This window comes from Equus asinus, chromosome 10 (assembly GCF_041296235.1).
Source record: "Equus asinus isolate D_3611 breed Donkey chromosome 10, EquAss-T2T_v2, whole genome shotgun sequence".
Classification (NCBI taxonomy): Eukaryota; Metazoa; Chordata; class Mammalia; order Perissodactyla; family Equidae; genus Equus; species Equus asinus.
Window position 1 is genome coordinate 69,009,685 of NC_091799.1, and position 18,842 is coordinate 69,028,526.

The 18,842-nt window shown below is 42.9% G+C and overlaps 1 protein-coding gene across 5 annotated transcripts in view; it reads left to right on the forward strand.

Moving 5' to 3' along the window:
• ARL15 (ARF like GTPase 15) overlaps window positions 1-18,842 on the forward strand; it is a 401,393-nt gene that overhangs the window by 10,327 nt on the left and 372,224 nt on the right. For 2 of the 5 annotated variants that reach the window (XM_044771486.2, XM_044771494.2), the window contains exon 2: window positions 5,651-5,736. The exons of 1 other annotated variant lie outside the window; for it this stretch is intronic. In XM_044771486.2, coding sequence (XP_044627421.1) covers window positions 5,695-5,736 — 42 coding nt within the window. In that variant the 5' untranslated portion in view covers window positions 5,651-5,694. Of the gene's footprint in view, window positions 1-5,650; window positions 5,737-17,783; window positions 17,853-18,842 lie in introns of those variants that run through there. 2 more of the 5 variants (XR_011506481.1, XM_070519656.1) reach the window with 1 other exon arrangement.

The following is an 18,842-nucleotide window of genomic DNA, read 5'->3' on the forward strand; positions in this document are numbered from 1 at the left end:
CCTATGAAGTTACAATCAGGGTGGCTGGGGTCATCAGCGCCTGGTCATACACTTGTCTGGCATCTGGGCTGGGAACACACAGATAGCTGGGTACTGGAAAAGCTTGAACTCCTGGGGCATCTTTCTTCATGTGGCCTTTCTACATGATGCCTCAAGGTAGCTGCATTTCTCACATCCAGGCTGAAGGCTTGCAGAGTGAATGTACCAAGAGGAACTGGCAGGAGCTGCTGGTCTTTTCTACCCTAGCCTCAGCAGTCGTGCAGCATCATTTGTACTGCATTCTCTTCATCAAGACAGTTACAAACGCATGCTCAGGGTCAAGGGCAGGAGACGGACACCACCTCTTGGTGGGAGGAAGTTGAAGCATTTAGGGGCATGTTTTAGAACCATCACAGGCATTGGGCTGGCTAATCGAGTCATGTACTGTGGTGGGTAGCACTTGAAGGAATAGCACGATGGGAAGGAAAACAAGGAGTTTGATTTTGGTGTTACCAGGTTTGTGCTGCTTGTGCAAAATCCAACTTGAGGTTTCATGTAGGTAGATGGGAGCTCAGAGAGGTCTCTTGGAGATGGAGTTAAAAATAATAGGTAACAGTTATTGTTACTTACCATATACTGTTACTATATTATTACTGTCATCATGTGGGAGGCACAGTGCTAAGTGTTTCTCATGCATTATTCTTTTACTATTATCATTTTAGAGATGAGAAAACTGAGGCTTAGAGAAATTGAGTGTCGTGGCTATGATGTGACGGACCACAACTTGAACTCAGGTCTGGCGAATGTCTGACCTCACATTCTTAACCACTCACTTGTAGCCCTTAGATTCAGTTATCATCTGAAGCCATGGCTACAAATGAGCTCGCCCAGGGGGAGTTGTGCAGAATGGGAAGAGAGGAACCCTAAGGAAGCCCAGTGCCTTGGTCAATGCTGGCACATAGTAGGCACGCAGCTTTTGTGGGATCAGCACAAGGAAAGGAACCTAAAAAGGAGCCTGAGAGAAAGAGAACCAAAAGGTTGGAAGAAAACCTGGAGAGTGTCCTTCAAGTAGGCTGAGAAGAGGTACTTTCCAGAAGGAGGAAGTAGCCAATTGTGTTAAACGTTGTCCAGAGATCATGGAAGATAATGGCTGAAAAGTGACTCTCATTCACGTCAGTGGTGACCTTGGCCAGTGCGCTGTCACAGGCCAGGTGGAAGGTGAGGAAATGACGCTGCTGCAGTTAAGTCTATCAAGAAATTTCACCATGAAAGAAGAAAGATAGCACTGACTAGAGGGGTGTGCAGATTGAGGCATTGTTTTCCTTTTTAATTTTTTTGATGAGGAAGATTGGCCCTGCACTAACATCTGTTGCCAATCTTCCTCTTTTTGCTTAAGGAAGACTGTTTCTGGGCTAACATCCATGCCAGTCTTCCTCTATTTTGTATATGGGTTGCCGCCACAGCATGGCTTGATGAGTGGTGTTTAGATCCGTGCCTTGGATCTAAACCCTAGAACCCAGTGCCACCGAAGTGGAGTGTGTGAACTTAAGCACTAAGCCACCAGGCCAGCCCCATAGTTTTCCTTTTCAAATGGAACTGAACTTGAGATGGTTAAATGCTGATGAAGTAGAATTTGAGGTCATTTTGCTGAGTATGACTGAAATATGGTGGGGTAGGGGTTTGAGTGCATGGGTCTGAGGAACCTATAGTGAAGAATGAAGGCAAGAGATGACCAGGGACCCAGAAGCATTGATTGCTGTGCGCTGAAGTCAGAGACCATGACTGAATGATGACCCAAGTCTAGTGGCTGTGTGCCTTTAATTTTTCCTTCTAGACTTTGTAGCTGTTTGGGTGTAGGTTTCAAGAAGGTGGGCAATGAGCTTGATAAGGGTTAGGATTTTTCCAAAGTGAGTCATTGGGTGCATAACGGGGTAGCGGAATTCAGGACACTGGCAAGAAAATGGTTGAAGTGATAGACTGTGAGCTCTGAGTTAATGGAGAGGAAAGAAGGCATATAGAAAGAGGATGCAAGGGACTAGTGGTCTTGATGAGGCTGAACAATAGGTGGTGTTTGGAGTAACTGTTCAGAAGACTGCAGGGAGAGGAAGTCCAACGTGGGCAGACAGTAGGGTGTATGAATTTAAGATTGCAGAGGTAGAGCAGTTCGAGGGGAGGCTCCAATGTGTGGCTGTGGTCAGCAGCTGAAGAGATGGGGAGGTTAGAAGGCGGAAGAGGAAATACAGCTAAGGTGTGGGATGGAGCATCTTCATGGGTGGTGAAATCACCAGGACCAGGGCAGGATTTAGATTGGAGCGACAGGCTGAGCCAGATTCAAAAATCCTCAGTGAATGAGGGGAAGGTGGACCAGTGCCTTTGACAAAGAGAGGGAGACAGTGCTAGATACCAGAGCTCGTTGTCTTGAGTCTTGAAAGGAGCAAGGGAGGAGGAGTGGTCTGGACATCCTCGAGGGTGATCTTGAGGGATTGGCTTAGCTCACAAGGTGGAGGGGACATTTAACAAAGCTGTGGTGGGTGTAGAGGATTCGTGTCGTGGTTGAGCACTGCAGGCTTGGAATTGAAGTGCCTGACTCCACCACTCTGACTATAGCTTGGCAAGTTATTTAACTTCTCAGGGCCTCACTTTCCTCCTCTGCAAAGCAGGGATAGTAAGCGTAACTACCTTGGGTTTGTTGTGCGGATTAACTGAAATAGTGTGTGTACTATAGAACGGTGCCTGATGCCACCTTTTCTACCACCTCCTCTTGCTCATCACCGTAGCAAAAAAACCCCACAAGAGTTTCACAGCGCTTATATTGGCAGCCTCTTTCTAAGAGCCTTATGAGGTAGGTACTAGCATCATCTCCATTTTTCAGATGTTAAACTGAGATGCAGAAAGCTTAATCAACTTGTTTAAAGAAATACAGCTAGTAAGAGGCAGAAATGGGATTTTATCCCAGGAAATCTGGCTCCAAAGCCCTCCCTCTTAACCAGTACTGCATAATTAATGCGTATTAACTGCACCACCATCCCCACCTGCGCCGCCATTGTCACCATCACTGTGGCAAAGCATTCTATGGGAAGGTTAGGGAGGGAGGGGACTAGTGTGAGGCTGGCTTCTTGCAGACCGAGGCACAGAGCAGTGCGGGGTGAGGTAACTGTAATATGAAAGATGGTGGAATCAAGTTAGACCGTCTCTCAAAATAATTTGATTTAGCAGTTGCCTGGTTAGTAAGTTGGAAAAAGCTTAGGCCCAAGTTAGTTGTGTTATGGAGGGAATCCTAGTTCAGTTAAATAAACCCACAGCACAATTACCTGATTCTTAAGACGCTCAGCCTGTACTTTTCTGCTAAGAGGGGTTGCATTCCAAGGGAACCCTTGTCCCTGGGGAGGGAGGAGACTGGACTCTCTCAAGGGACTCAGTCACCGTGTCTCTATCACAGGGGCTGTGTCTCCTTGGCGGGCCCCCGGGGTTTGGGTCCCTGCTGGCTCCAGACTCCCAGGGCAGAGAACTGGTGGTGCTGAGTCCAGAAGCTGATGAACAGGCCCAGGCTGAGGCCTTTCAGCTGGACTGAAAGCCAGTTGCAGGCAGCTCGTTGGGGCCAGGAGTTTATCTGGTCAGGGCAGCCTGTGAAGTTAGCCCGTATGTGTTATGTCTGGAACAATCACGCAGTAATCTGGATGCATTGATAATAGAGCTGAAGTGACTTGGGTGATCCTGACTTCCATCTAGTTAAAATGATCGCAGAACATAGTATTGCAGAAATAATTTTTGGTTGGAGAGCTCACCTTTCCCTCTTATTCTTATTTAAACTGTCTCTTCTTCCAGCCTTTCACCTCAAAAACTGAACTGAGGCTCCCTCCAGGGCTGCCCCTGGGGCTGCCTTAGACAGTTAAGCTTACTGGATACTGCACAGAGGTACCCAGCTCAGCTTGCCAAGGTACCCACTGTGCATTGGCACAGTGGTGCCTAATGGGCTAGCGGTGGTCCTGCCTCAGGTCTTTGTTCCTGTCTCTGTTACAGGACAAAGCACAGCATGTCACAGTGCAGGGCCGGGTTGTGGGCCTCTTTGTCTTCTCAGACGCTGGCACAGATACACAAGATAGGTGCTAAGCCGCTGGTTGGACTGAGAGGCTGCACTGAGTGATGGTTAAGGGCACTGACCTTGGAGCTGGACTTTGCATCCTGGGTCTGTCACTTACCTGCTGTGCAGCCTCTGGGCCTCAGGTTTCTCATATGCAAAATGGGCATCATAATAGTACCTACCTTGCAGAATTGAGTCAAAATATAGAAATCATTTGAGAGAGAGCCTAGCACCATTCGCACTGTAAAAGTATTTGCTATTAGTGCGTTGGGACTTTGTATATAAAGCAAGGACTTATGATACTGTTGTTACCCTAAAAATTCCACTCCAATTCTATTCACTTTTCTAGTACTAGCCTTTCAAAAATCTTTCTGCCTCTACCTAGTAAACATAGCACTGGGTTAAAGATATTGCAGCTGCCTGTTGGTGTTTTAAGTTGCAGCTATTTCTGATTTACATGAGTGAAAGGTCCTGGCATAGCATACGGTGGCCCACATCTCTCTGAGGGCTGGTTCTGCTAATAGCTGTTACATAAGTTTGGCCAAATGAGACGACTCACTTTAAATAGGCAAGTTTTCTCAAGTCCTGCTCTAGAATTATATTATTGTTTAGAACTCTCAACTTCTGTTTTGTTGGAATCAAACAGTTTGAAAGTTAAGTTTCTGCTGTTGAGAACTTCCCCCCTCAGCACATGATTGATGGGCCAGCTCTTCTCTGCCGTCTTCCCTTTGAATGCTTCCTGAGAGCCAGCATGCTGTAGAGGACAGAGCACTCTGCTGCTGATTTATTGCATAACGTGGCTGTTCTTTGTCATTTTGAATGTTTCCTGAGTGCGGCTGGTTCTTTTTGCAGGTCCCAGTGCTAGATGTAGAAAACCCCTTGTGATTATTGCGTTTCTCTTTCTCTGTTTTTATATAGAAATATTGTGCCTCTGCATTATTCACTAGGGGTATTTCTCTTAGTGTAGCATATTTTTCCCCATGATTTGTTGGGTTTTCAAGATGCGTGTTTTAAAGACTGGGACGTTTAGACTGGATTATTTGATCATTCCTGGGTTTCCCTTGCATTTCTTGACTTTTTCAGGGCCCTTGCTGACCTGACCTTGGCTATGGGCAGGATTACTTCTTGAGCCTGAAGTGGAGCTGTTCTCTATCATTTCTGTGGACTCAGGCTGTAATTTTTCTGTAGCCTGAGTGTATGGGAAATAGATTCCTGTGCTAGTGATGTTTTGATTTTCTCCCAAATATGTCTTTATTTGGGGAAAATGCCTAATTGTGTTGGTCATCTTTGGAAATAGCCATGAGTGGATATTTTCCCTTTGTTGTCTTCTGAGTGCTTACAGTTTTATCACAAATAATTGATTTTGTAAGCTTCATATTTGTCTTGAATAGTTTCATAGAACAGACTTAGTAAAAATTTTCTCTTTTGATTCTATGTCAAGAAGATATCTTCAATTGCTCATTTTAAAACTCTTCAAATCAGACTCTTTGTTATGTAGGGGAACATGTGTAATGAAACAAGTTGCTGCAAAAGTTAAAATTTTAAAGACCTATGTAAGAAGTGATGCATATTTTAATTCTTCATACACAGGTTGTCTTGAGTAAGCCAACATAAGAATACATGATTATGAAGAAATGAAGGAGATGAAGAATCAAGATTTAACAAGCTCATTGATGGTTTGGCTCTCTCCTCTCTTTTAAAGCAGTTCTCTTCTCTTTCCCACATCCAGAGTGCTTAAGAGTTTATTTCCGAGGGGCCAGTCCTGTGGCCGAGTGGTTAAGTTCACGCGCTCTGCTTCAGCGGCCTAGGGTTTTGCCAGTTCGAATCCTGCGTGCGGACGTGGCACCGCTCATCAAGCCATGATGAGGCAGCATCCCATATGCCACTACTAGAAGGACCAACAACTAAAAATACACAATTATGTACTGGGGGACCTTGGGAGAAAAAGGAAAAATAAACTGTTGTTTTTTTTTTTAAAGATTTTATCTCCGAGGCAAAGATTATTTATCCCAATTGCTTTACATTATTGCACTGAGTGAGATTAAAACAACAGCAGCAACGACAAATGAATATCCCTCTAAGAGTGGATATGGTAGCATTTTCCTGGGTATTCAAAGTTCACAAAAACTTTTGTTTTTACTAAACAACTTTTTAGTCAGTGTTTATTTTCTTGATACAAAGTGACTTTAGGGCCCCAATTTTAATTCAGATGTACAGCCCTGTGTTCAAATACTGAACTACAGTAAGAAAAGAATCTGCTAGCTTTTAAAATATTCATGAAGGGTGTATGTCAGATGAGTTTCGGGAGAAGAAAAGCCCTACCCCGCTTCCTCCCAGCCTGTCTCCCTTCTTCCTGTCGAACTTTCCTCACTCAGCAAATACTTACCGACATCGTATGTTTGTTAGGCACCAGGGCATTGTAGACACTACAGGAATAACTCTTTATCTACTGAACTGCAGCCTGAAACAGTGACTGTAATACAGTTTTTTGCTGGTGGGAAACCCCGGATGATGGGCTAGAACACAGCAGTCTAACTGTTTCTGTAAAGGGCCAGCTAGTAAATATTTTAGGCTTTGCAGGCTAGAGTCTCTGCCTTAACTACTCAACTCTGCCTTTGTGGCACGAAAGCGGCCACAGGTGATATGTAAATAGATGGATGTGGCTGTGTTCCAGTAAAGCTTTATTTATAAAAACAGGCGGGGCACCAGATCTGGCCCACGGATTGTAGTTTGCCAACCACTGGGCTGGGAGAACAGGATTTACTTCCTTGAAGAAGAGAGGCGCTATTTCATTATCTTATTTTTCATTGGCATCAGAATTTTGGTTTTTGTACTTGCAGGAGACCTTTATATAAGGAGACAATCTGATCAGTAGCTTCAGTTGTTTGAAGGGCAGACGCAGGACCCTGTGAATCTCCAGAAGGCAGACTACGACGAGAGGGTCAAAATTAGAGGAAGGCAGGTATTGGTTCAGGGTAAGAAAGAACTTTCTTATCATAAGGTTTGTTCATCTGCCTTGAATAGGAAATGACAAAGCAGAAGCTGCTCCCCACCTGTTCGGGACATTCTAGAAGGGGTTCATGCATCAAATGAGGAGGTAAGGTAGACGGAAGGTTCCTTTCAATTTCCCCTACTTAGCATTTGCTCCTAATACATGAGGCAGTCTCTCTTCACTTTACCATGAGTTATTTAAAAATATTTGCAGTGTAGGAGGATTTCAAATGTTTCTTTTCCTTTCCTTTAAGCAATGGGGTTCTTTTTTTTCAACCAGTTTTATGCAGAACTCAGATATATAAAAAAAATAAACGATATTTTATTATACATGATTTTTACAAGTTTATACTTATGATATTTGCGTGTGTTGTGTTATCTATTATTCTTATATATTATTATCAGTGAGGACAGTGAAGCTGCTTTGATAAGCACAAAACTGAATTAGATTTAGATGAATGTAATTTCCATCCATTTAGATTCATGAGAACTGAAGGCTCATGCTCTAAGTTTCTTGTCTTCTACGTTTTATTCCTTCTTTTTTGTGACGTTACGGAAAAACAGGATTCCAATAGAATTATAATTGCAAAGATTACAGATTTTAAAGTAATTCAACCTTAAATTATTCTTCAGTCAGAAGATAGAATACAGGTTCTACCCTGAGGCTTGTCCCCAGTTTCCTGCCCCCACCAAAAAAGTCACTCTGGCAGCACAAGGGGGTGTGTGGGTGGTCTCCAGTGTCTTACGATTTCGTGTACAGTACATTTGAGAATGTGTTTTTCTTCATTCTCTAAAATATTAAAAATTCATTTTGCTCTTTAAAAATAACTCAAGTATCGGGGCTGGCCCCGTGGCCGAGTGGTTAAGTTCGCGCGCTCCGCTGTAGGCGGCCCAGTGTTTCGTCGGTTCGAATCCTGGGCGCGGACATGGCACTGCTCGTCAGACCACGCTGAGGCAGCGTCCCACATGCCACAACTAGAGGAACCCACAACGAAGAATACACAACTATGTACCGGGGGGCTTTGGGGAGAAAAAGGAAAAAATAAAATCTTTAAAAAAAAAAAAATAACTCAAGTATCCAGCTGCCGCTTTGGAACCCTACCTGGGGTGTAGAGTTTGAAAACTACTGGTTTAGAGTCAGACCTAGGTGGAAATCGAAGCTCTGTTACTTACCAGCCCTGTGCTTGTAACCGTCAGGTTTTCCTCTGACAGACAGGCCTAGAAATCCGCCCCCTGCCCTCATTGTGAGGACTGAGTGAGACGAGAGCACAAAACAGCCCGTAGTTTCTTAATAAATGGCATTTTGAGATAATTGCAGCTGGCCTGCCTTTTCCATTGTGTTGTGTGTGGCTCCATGCGATTTCATTAGGTGTGGTTTCACTTGCCTTTACTAGAAATGGTTCACCATCTTAAAGGAACCCTTGACTAGGAATTCAGTCCTTCGAAATGCCGATTACTCCCTTGAGAGTAGTGGGCTTGTGAGGGGTGTAGCTCGCCCTGTTTGTGGGTTGTGATTCCATCTTCTGGCCTGAGGGGAGAGAGAGGAGTGTGGAGAGACCCAACCTCCCTGAAGGAGGGTAGGAGTTTAGGAGGCTTACTTACCCACACAGTCAGAAGCAAGAGCAATGAGTATGCAGACTCTCCTTTTGAGATTTTTACGTCGACTGCCCCATCTCTGTCTTAACAGTAATTAGCAGTAAAAGCCACTCACTAAGAAGGGCCCGAATGCACACCTTTGGAGAAAGTGAACAGCAAGGAAAGGGGTGAGGGCTTGTGCCCTGTGGCAGCCAGATTTTAGGCTTAGGGGTAGGAGAAGATGTGCGAGACTCAGGAAAAGTGGTGTCCTTTGGGAAAGGAAAGGGAAATAGGCTGAGTCCCCGGGGACCAAAAGGAGTTAGATCCCAGCAACCTGAGTTGGGCCCAGGGAGCCCGGGGTCTTCACATAAAACCCCAGGTAGTGCCTTGACTATCTTGGCTGGGGTCGTTTGTTTTCAGCAGGTCTAAGAAAGTGGTATGGCTGTTCATGTAAGTCTTCAGTTTGGGCGTATCAGATGCTGAAGAGTGGCCCAAAGAAAATGGTCCTGAAACCAGGTCCTAGACAGGAGCCAGACAAGATCCTGAGGGGCCTGGAGGTTATGGTAGGGAGTTGAGTTTCATTTAAAATTACTTGTAAACTAGTAAATGGTTTTAAGTGGGAGGTGATAGGACCTGATTTGTGTATTGAAGACTTGCTCTGGCTGCTGCCTGGAGACTGGATTATCCAGGGGCAGGAGGGGAACCAGGGTTGGGGGAGGCAAGGACACCACACGACAATGACAACACACACACGCGACACGGCACCTGTTGGGGGAGCTAGTCCACGTCCCCGCAGTAGACGTGGGTAGCTTGGCCTGGGCTTCAGTGGGTCTGAGAGAATGTCTTCTCTTTGCCTAGCGCCTGATGCTTGCTTCTTTCATCCAGTAAGCTTAGTGGTAGGAGTGTTATTCTCTTCTCGTGTCTGAGGACCAGTTGTTAAAGTTTAGGGCGTCTGATTAGGTTTTCTAAGGTCGTGCCCTGAGTGATTTGACCTCAGGACTGTCTAAACTCGAAGTTCACACTCACCTTTCTTCTCTTTCCACAATCAGAAAAACAAGAGGAAAAATCCAGATTGTCTGATTCGTAAATGAGTAGGAAATTTTTTGACCCTTTAAATGGTTGAACTACATTCTCCTGTAACCAGTGTTTCTGGGCAGTACAATACTTTTTATAAGTTAATGTGGAGGTATTGATTTAGTAAAAGGGCTTGACTGTTATGAATATTTTGAGGACTTTAAATAGATATGACAGTATAAACATGCTCAAGATAGAGGCTTAAAATGGTAAGTCAAAGACAGAATCCCTAAATGACAATTTCTGAGGTTTTAGATGAAGGGCAGTGCTGAAAACTTGTATTCATTTAATTATTTCCAAAAGGCAATGGGAGAGAGGGAATGGAGGATAAATCCATATTTTAGAGAATTAAAAAATATAATTTTCCTTACGATTCTAAGTAATGATGCTCCTAAGTGTCTAGTGGGCAGTGAATTGCAAACTGGATGCCTATCATTTTAAAATAATACCATAAAATATTAATGATACTGAATATTATGATAATTGAATAATAAAATTTTACGTAATGTAGACTGAAACCTCTTCAGTTTAAACGCAGATGTAAATTGCCTGCCTGGACGATAATATGGGGTCTGACCGAAGTGCATGGATTTATTTGGTTTCTGCTGCTGGGTCTGTGGGGGCAGAGTGTGGGTGCCAAGTTTGGGGGATCTTGGAGTTAGGGTCCTGGTTTACGTGTTCGCAATGTGACGTCATAGTCCCGGAATGTGGAGACGGCAGGAAGGGACACCAGGGGTATTTATGGAACAAGGCCTGAATCCGGCATGTCCGTAGAAGCTGATACACGGTGCTTCTCCTGAGGCCTGTTGGTGTCTGGGGCCCATTTGTGTAGAGGGCCCCTTAGAGGAATTTGTGCACCTGGAGCACGGTAGACTCTCAAAAAATAAGCAAACACAAATGTGGTGGTGACTGTGTTTCCTTTTATAACTCGTTTAATCTTCATAGTACCCTCTGAGAGGGGTGCCACTGTTACCTTCATTTTACAGATGACAGATTGAGATGCAAGGAGGTGAAGCACCTTCCCCAGGGTCCCACAGATAGTAAGTTGTACGGCTGGGCTTTGATTCTGGCAAATCTCACACCCAAATCTGCGCTCTTAATGGCTCCCTGACCTGCTTCTTAATAACTATCTGCGGACTGTTGAGTCGAGTGTCTGATGTTGCGACTTTTCATGGGAGAATCTTTTCAAAGCCAGGTTGTTGAAAGCTTTTCTGGCATCCATTATTTCATCGTCCATAATGTTGTTAGAATTACCACATCTGCTCTCAAAAATAGTAGTACCCCAAATCTGCTCTCCTCGTACATTCTATTCCTTTGTTTTTCTTCATAACACTTACCATCGTCTAACTTGGTTTGTTTGTTGCTTCACCTGCCACCCCCACTAGGGGGTGGGCTCCGGGACAGCGGGGGCTGTGTGCCCTGCTTAGTCTCCAGCTCGGAGGACACTGCCCGGCACAGAGTAGGTGCTCAGTACATAATACATATTTATTGACTTAGTGAAGAGGATTAAAGCCAAGTACAGTGGTGCCTTCAACTTGGTAATCAAAGATCCTTGAGCCTTTCAAAAGGTTCTCCACTCTGTCCCACCCTTACCACACCGGGGTGGTGAAACATCCCAGGGGCATTGCAGCCGCAGCCTGGGGAGTTAACAGTACCGAGGCTGAGCTCTTCCAGTTGTCATGGTGTATGGAAATTCTTTTGTGTAAAGTTAATGAGAAAGACTCCTTACCATCTTAAAAAAAAGACCTCTTACTACCTTAAAGACTTCTTACCACCTTAAAAGATATGCTGCAGGTCCCCCAGAATCCTCTGTGCTCTTAAAAATCTCTTCCACTCCTTACAAATCAGAATTTGGCAAGTTTCTGCCAGGCACCAGGGGCTGGGGCCTGTGTTCAGTTTCTGGTGCCCATGTACCCTTTCCTAGGAACTTAGAGTTGCACTTGTGCTGGGAAAGCTGTTTATGTCTAGACAGGCTAGAGGGTCCCAGGGACTTGTCAGAAGTGTTATCTGTGGTCGGTAAGGGATGCTGCAGTCAGCTTGGGTTTTTTATTGGCCTTTGGTGTCAGAATATTCGCTCAACCCTAAAATACTTGTGAACCTGCTCTGCTTAGTTTTTGACTTCAATTGCATTTGTCTGTTCTTAATGGTTAAGAGTCTGGGTTCTCAAATCCAAAAGATTTGGGTTCAAATCCTGGTTCTGTCACATACTAGCTGCTGTTTCCCCATCTCTAAATTGGGGGTAATAGTACTACCATAAAGTGGAACTCAGGGCCAGTCCCAGTGGCCTAGTGGTTAAGTTTGGCGTGCTCTGCTTTGGCAGCCTGGGTTTGGTTCCTGGTACGGATCTATACCACTCGTCAGCAGCCATGCTGCAGCAGGAACCCACATACAAAATAGAGGAAGACTGGCACAGATGTTAGTTCAGGGTGAATCTTCCTCAATGAAAATAAATACATAAATAAAGTGGAACATATCACATTTCCATTTCACTGTCTTAAGGGACTATCCTTGCTGAGGTGACACTGTCTCAAACAGTGTATCAGTTAGGATTGGAATTGTTTGGAAAATAGTGGCTTTGACAAGATAGATGTTTATTTTTTGGGGTAAGTCCAGAAGAGCCCCAAGATGCTTCTGCCCCCTGTATGTGGACTTTAACCTCAGCATTCAGAATTGCTGCCAGAGCTCCTGCCATCACTTCTGCATTCCAGGCAGCAGGAATGGAGAAAGGGCGGAAGAATGTACTTCTCTCCTGGAAGACTTTTAAGGCTTTCTGATTATATTTCATTGACCAGAACTTGGTCACATTGCCATACCTAGCTGCAAAGGAAGCTGGAGAATATGATTTTTTTCACTTAGAAACAGATTTCTCTGCAACTGCATTCAGCCATTCTTCACATACCTGTATCTCTCTGGGTCTGCTTCTCTTGAGATCACTAGCATGGTTATTCTTCTCCTCTGCTTTGTATCTCTTTTCTTTTTTGTATAGTTTCTTTTTATTAATGCTTTTGACCTCCTCATAATTTAGGTTGCTTTGATTCTTCATGATCATGAAATTAATAGCTTTGCTTTTCGTTTGCTCTTAGCTTTACTTCCCTGTGCTACCTTCATCATAGTATTTTCCCACTCACTCATTCGGAGAGCAAGAATGGGATTGGTTTAGCCCAGCTCTTCCTGCTGGGCCCCACCTTGGTTGTTGACCAGCTTAAGGACGGACGGCCTGTTAGTTTAAGCAGCTGTGCCCGTCTTGCTTTTGGGCCTTCTCATCTGCAAGGGAGTGGGGGCAGAGCAGGCTTTGTAATGTGACAGACAGCTTGGTCCTTGACTACTGGAACTTCCCTTGGCAGGGAGTTAGAGAGAAATCTTAAAGTGAGGATGCTCTGTGCATTAATATGAATGAATTTTAGGTAGCATGTAGATAGTCAACAGCTGTCAGTAACTGACATCAGATTGAGAAGGGAGTATTTGAAAAGAAAAGGAGGGTGTTTAAGGCTTACACTAGTACCCTTCAAATGTTTGCATGTCCTGTGATGTTTCTTGCTTTGACTCATGCTGTCGCTTTCATCTGGGGTTTCGCTTTCTTCTTCTGTGCTCCCTTTCACCCAGCTGACTCCTATGCTGGAGGTTCTCCCTCTGGAAAGTCTTTCCTGACACCCATATAATGGGGTCCGTGCTCCTCTTCCTCCCTAAAACCCTCTCTGCATACTTCTTCTTATGCTGAACACATTTATCTTGCTGTGGTCTCTCACAGGTCTGCTCCGTTCCTGCCCTCCCCTTAGCTGGAAGATCACTGATGCCAGGGTTTGGTCTTATTTATCTTTTTTAGACCCAGTGATGTCTGTCACATTGATGATGCTCAGCAATTTTTTTTTTCTTTTTCTCTTGGATTAAATTTTTTATCCCAGTGCCTGATAAAAAGGAATAAATTCTTCAAGGTGAGTGGTACTAATTATTTTAATCTGGTAATGTAGAAGGGCATTTCTTTCCCTCTCCGCATACTCTTCAATCAGAATTTTCAGAAAGAGAATTGTTCTTAGTTAAGCATTCAGCCAAAGTCTGCTTTTGTTTGCATGTTACATGTGACCTTTAGTGCTGTTTTGCAGAAGATGGGCTAAAATTTTGCTGGGATGAAATCTATAAATTCTGATATGATGACTTATGCGTGCATTTGGTTATTTTTGCTAAATGAGTGTTCAAATCTCTGAGGTTATTTCTGCTAGATGGCTTTTCAGATCTTTGCGATTGAATTTCACCAAGAGCTCCTGTGCTGAAGATTAACCTTTTGTAGCAGGTGAGGGCAGTGGTGCCCTTTCGAATTACTGGTTGCACTCATGTGTTCCGTCCCCGGACAGCTCTAGATGGCTCGGAAAGTACAGATGCTCTTGGGATGATGGTGGCACTGTTACAGTTGAAAACGTTTCAGAAAATGTTGAGAGCCCAGTTTTGTTAACTTTGCTTGAGGTGCAAAGATTTCTTTCCAGGTTCCTTATCACCATCCTTTTCCCCAGTCTGGAGAAGCTATAAAATAGATGTTGGGGAGCAAAAGCCTCCACATTTTATAAACAAAACTTCATTTTATTTTGTAAATATAAGTTTATGCGGTTTTTAAAAAGTTAACTTATTTCCCATTTGCGGAAAGGAAACTTTCGAGCGTACTAAGGGAGTTACTAAATAATTCACTGTTAATGTTTTCAGTGACAACACTAACAGAAGGAGGTACCAGTTCTGGAGTAGGTGGCGTTCCCAAGGCTGTTTCTGTCAGTCTGGAGGAGTGACTAAAGCCTAATGACGGACATAACCTTTACTCAGAGAGGATTCCGCCCACTCAGCACCTGGGAGCTCCCAGGCACCTTGAAATATACTCGAACCAGTCTTCTCTCTCCACACTCCCCAAATCCTGCGTCTTTGCCTCCAGCCCATTTATTTTGGGATGCTGTCAAGAGAAAGTGCTAGATTTTAGTTAGCTGTATTTGGAAGTAGATGATCTGGGCAGGGGCCTCATTAGAAGTGCTCGCTGCTCTCCCTACCCCGTTCCAGCACATTACTCCTGCTACTCCGAAGCGTTGACTTGACTGTATTAATCTTTTATTTTCATCACACAAAATTACAGGGGAGGAAATAAGGAAACACGACCGTCATCTCGCTTTATATCAGGCCGAGGGATTGCACAGCACATCAAGACATTTTAAAAACAGCTCTTTTAGAAAAAGAAAATTAGTGTGTCTTTTCACCCCCTGCTAGGACTGAAATTTGTTATACCTTGAACTCAATTTTTTTTAGATTGTATAGTCAGTAGCACTTATTTTCTGCTATCTTGTTGAAGATTTTTTTTTTTCTCCTTTATTTTCATGCTTACCTTTGAAATTTCTTAGGGAAAACAACAGTAAACTGTAAGTAATCATGCTAATTTCAAATTGAGTATTTTTCCATAGACGTATCTTAACCAATCTGACCTGCTTTTGACAGCATCTCATTTTTCCATTTTCATCAGATCAAGCAGCAAAGAAGGTGAGATTGTTCTGAATATTACTGTTTTTGAAATAATATTCTTTAGTCCTTCTGTAGGCAAGTCTAGATGTAGATTTGTGAATACTGATATAGGGACTCCTGGGTCAGAGTTTATCTAGGATAGAGATACATTCTTGGAATAATTAATACTCATCTTTCTAAGCTATGCATTATGTCCCATGGGTTTACAGGTCAAATAAAATGGGTTCTTGCAAATGGAGCATCTGTAATGATGAAAGAATATGAACTAATCATTTTAAATTTATTAGCAGTTCCTATACCATAACCAAAGGAAGTGTGGTTATGCTTTTAAATATCTCTTTATATCTGACTCCCTTTAATTAGAGTGCAAAGGCCATTTGCGAGAACATTATTGTTAGAATAAATTTGGAGTCTGGGCAATAGGTGTGCTACTGGGTTTGAGGTAGGATGTTTAGGGCTAAGGCAGTATTTGTAAGCATTAGAAGTTTCTAGAATGAGGTGATAAGGATAGTCAGAAAAAAATTTACACAAAATAAGTTGAGGGTTTTCAGGGTCATAATTTTGGCAATCCTAATAACAGTGCTTGTACGTTTTGGGAATGTGGAAAGTAAGAAGGAATGGAAAGAAGGTTTTTAGTAACTAAAAAATAAATATGCCACTCCCTTTAAAAGATAAAGCTCCTAAGAGTTACTCTCTAATGACAAGTGCTCGGGCTCTTTCTTTTATGGCACGGGGGACACCTACTTTTTAAAGATGAATGTTGCTCTGTACCAGTTAGGATTGGTAGGCTGAAGAGACACAAAGCCGTCTTCAAACAAGTTAGAGGCTCATTTCTATTTCGTGTACAAAGCGGAGGAGGGTGGTGTGGCGGCTCCACCGTCCTTTGTGTCTCCAGGCTTGCTCATCCTTGGGCTCGACTTCACGTGTCCACCATTCTCAGGGTGCCCTCACAGTCCAGGATAGTTGCTGGAGCTTCATTAAGTTTCACTTACCGACTGGAGAAAGAAGTAGGAAAGGCAGAAGAGCAAAAAGTGTGTGTGTTGGGGGGTGGTCCTTCTTAGAGTCAGTTTCCTTTACGCATCCTTCACTTTACATCTCATTGTGGAGGACTTAGTCACAGGACAGTCCATGGCTCCAAGGAAGGCTGGGAAATAGATGCTTTTATTCCAGGTGACATAAAATAAGAGTTCATTTTCACTTGGGGGAAAGTAACCTTTCCAGCTTACTGAGAGGGTTGTTAAATAATTACTTGGTACAAATGTATAAATTGGGGTAATTTCCAAAGATGGAAGGGAAGAACGGGTGTTGGAGAAGGTAATGAGCATTCTGCTTTTCAGCTCTGAGGAGGCCAGTGGTATTGCCTTGGGGTGTTTCCTGTAGTCTGTTTCATTCAAAACTAAAGAAACCCAATGGTGTTATGATAATAATAATACATTAGTAATAGAAATGATCCCCAATATTAAATCATCAACCATTTGTTTGAACAATAGCACCAGTGAATGTTTGGAATTTTTTCAAAGTGTAGATTGAGTTCAAGAACTTCACTCAACAAATTGTCTTTTGAGTTTGATTTTTCCATCGCTGTAATTTTTAGTTTGAATGTCCATGCATATCGCCTTTGGCTTTCAGTCTTTTTCTTACTAATCTCCTTTAGTCGTATGGCACTCAGTCTCTTACAAACACCTGAAGGGGCAGGAGCCTTTTGCAGAATCAGTCTCGTAGGACTTTCGTGGCCTTCAGAAGGAGGATGCCTTTGGAAGCCTTTTGCTACCCTGGGAATCAGGGATCCTGTGTCTCTGCTTCCTTGCCACAATAGATAGAACCACGATTGCTGAGATTTGTGGCGTTATAAACTCTTTACGGAGAAGCTTTTCTTTGACAACCGTAAACCATAATCACAATGTTGGACTGTATAAAGCTAGGGTAATTTTGACTACATACCAATTTAATGTGCTAAAAATATTCCCCCAGTTAAAGAAAAGAAAATAAATCAATACTCATGTTTGGTATGCATGGTTTTGTGAGTGGGCATGAGTTTTAGGAATCTAAACTTCATTTGGGAGTGAGAAGTTGTGAATTCTAGGTTGAGTACTGTCATTGATATTCTGGGACCAAAGACCTCAGTTTTCTCTCTACATTCAGCCTACTTGAAACTTCTGGTATATAACTATGAGCTTTTCCTTTTTACGATTGTAGACATTTATGATCTGGTAAGAATTGAACTAAAAAAATAAGTGCTTATAAAACTACTTTGTAGCAGTCAAAGACTAAATCACTAAAAATTGCGTATTAGAGCAGGATTTAAAAGAAACAGAATCAAACCATTACAACAAATCTCATTCCTTAAATGATGCCACTGAATTGGAGGATGAAGTATTTGCTTTTTAGTCCCATGATAAAGCACTATTCCACACACGTTATTATCCCTGTCTTATTAAAGCTGGCCTAGAAAAAGCAGAGAGAAGGAAAAGTTCACCACCTGTTCACAAAGCAGATGTCAGAATACAGCAGATTTTCTTTACAGAGGGAAGCAAGACAAGGGGGGAGAAGTCAGTTCTTTGGGACGAATGTTTAGTTGTAATCTCTTATTCTTATTTTAATCTTGTAGAGAATGTCTGAATGTATCCAGATCTCATTTGCTGTTTGTAGAATTGGCATTTCCACGGTAAGCAATGTATGTTTTTGCAGTACCGAATGTCACGAAAAGACAAGCGAAGATCTGAGCATTGGAGAGCATGTGGGGCCATGGGGGTTGTCCTCCACTTCCCGTGGGAGTGTCGACTTATACAGCCACTTTGGACAATAATAAAGTTGACGCCAGTGTATTCTGTGACCAAGCAAATCCACTCCTTGGTATAGACCTCTGAGAAATTGTTGTGTAATTATAAGACCTATGCAGGCAATGTTCCTCGCAGAAGTATTCATAAAAGCAAAATATTAGAAATAATGCAAATGTCCATCAGTAGCAAATTGGATTAATTGTGAAATTTTAATTTCACAGGATACCATATAACAGCAAAAATATATGAACTGAAAAGAATATATGTGAACGCCAGCTATGCGATACACAATGGATATATTTTATAAACATAAGTTGAATGAAGGAAACAAGTCACAGGAAAATACATGCAGGATGATTTCATTTCTACAAAGTTCAGAAACAGTGAAACTAAGCAATGCATTGTTTTAGGGCTCCGTATATTGGTAGATAAACTATAAAGAAAAGCAAAAATTCAGATGTGGTTACCTCTACGGCAGCAGTCCTCACCAGGGGGGGATTTTGCCCTCCAGGGGATATGTGGCAACGTCTGGGGACATTTTTGGGTGTCACACCCAAGGGTGGTGGTGGTGATATGCTACTGGCATCTAGTGGGTTGAGGCCAGGGGTATTGCTAACCATCCAACAAAACCCTGGTTAAGCACTTAGTAGTAATCTGGCCCCAAATGTCAGCAGTGCTGAGGCTGAGAAACTGCTCTAGGAGAGTGGAGGAAAGGAAAAGGCTTTCAAAGTTTTAGTAATATTCTACTTCTTAACTTGAATGGTGAGCACATAGTGTTTGCTTTATAGTTATTCTTGAAACTACCTATTTGCCTTATGTAGTTTTTTGTCTGTGTGATATATTTCACAGCACAGTGAAAAAGAAAATGTGTTAAA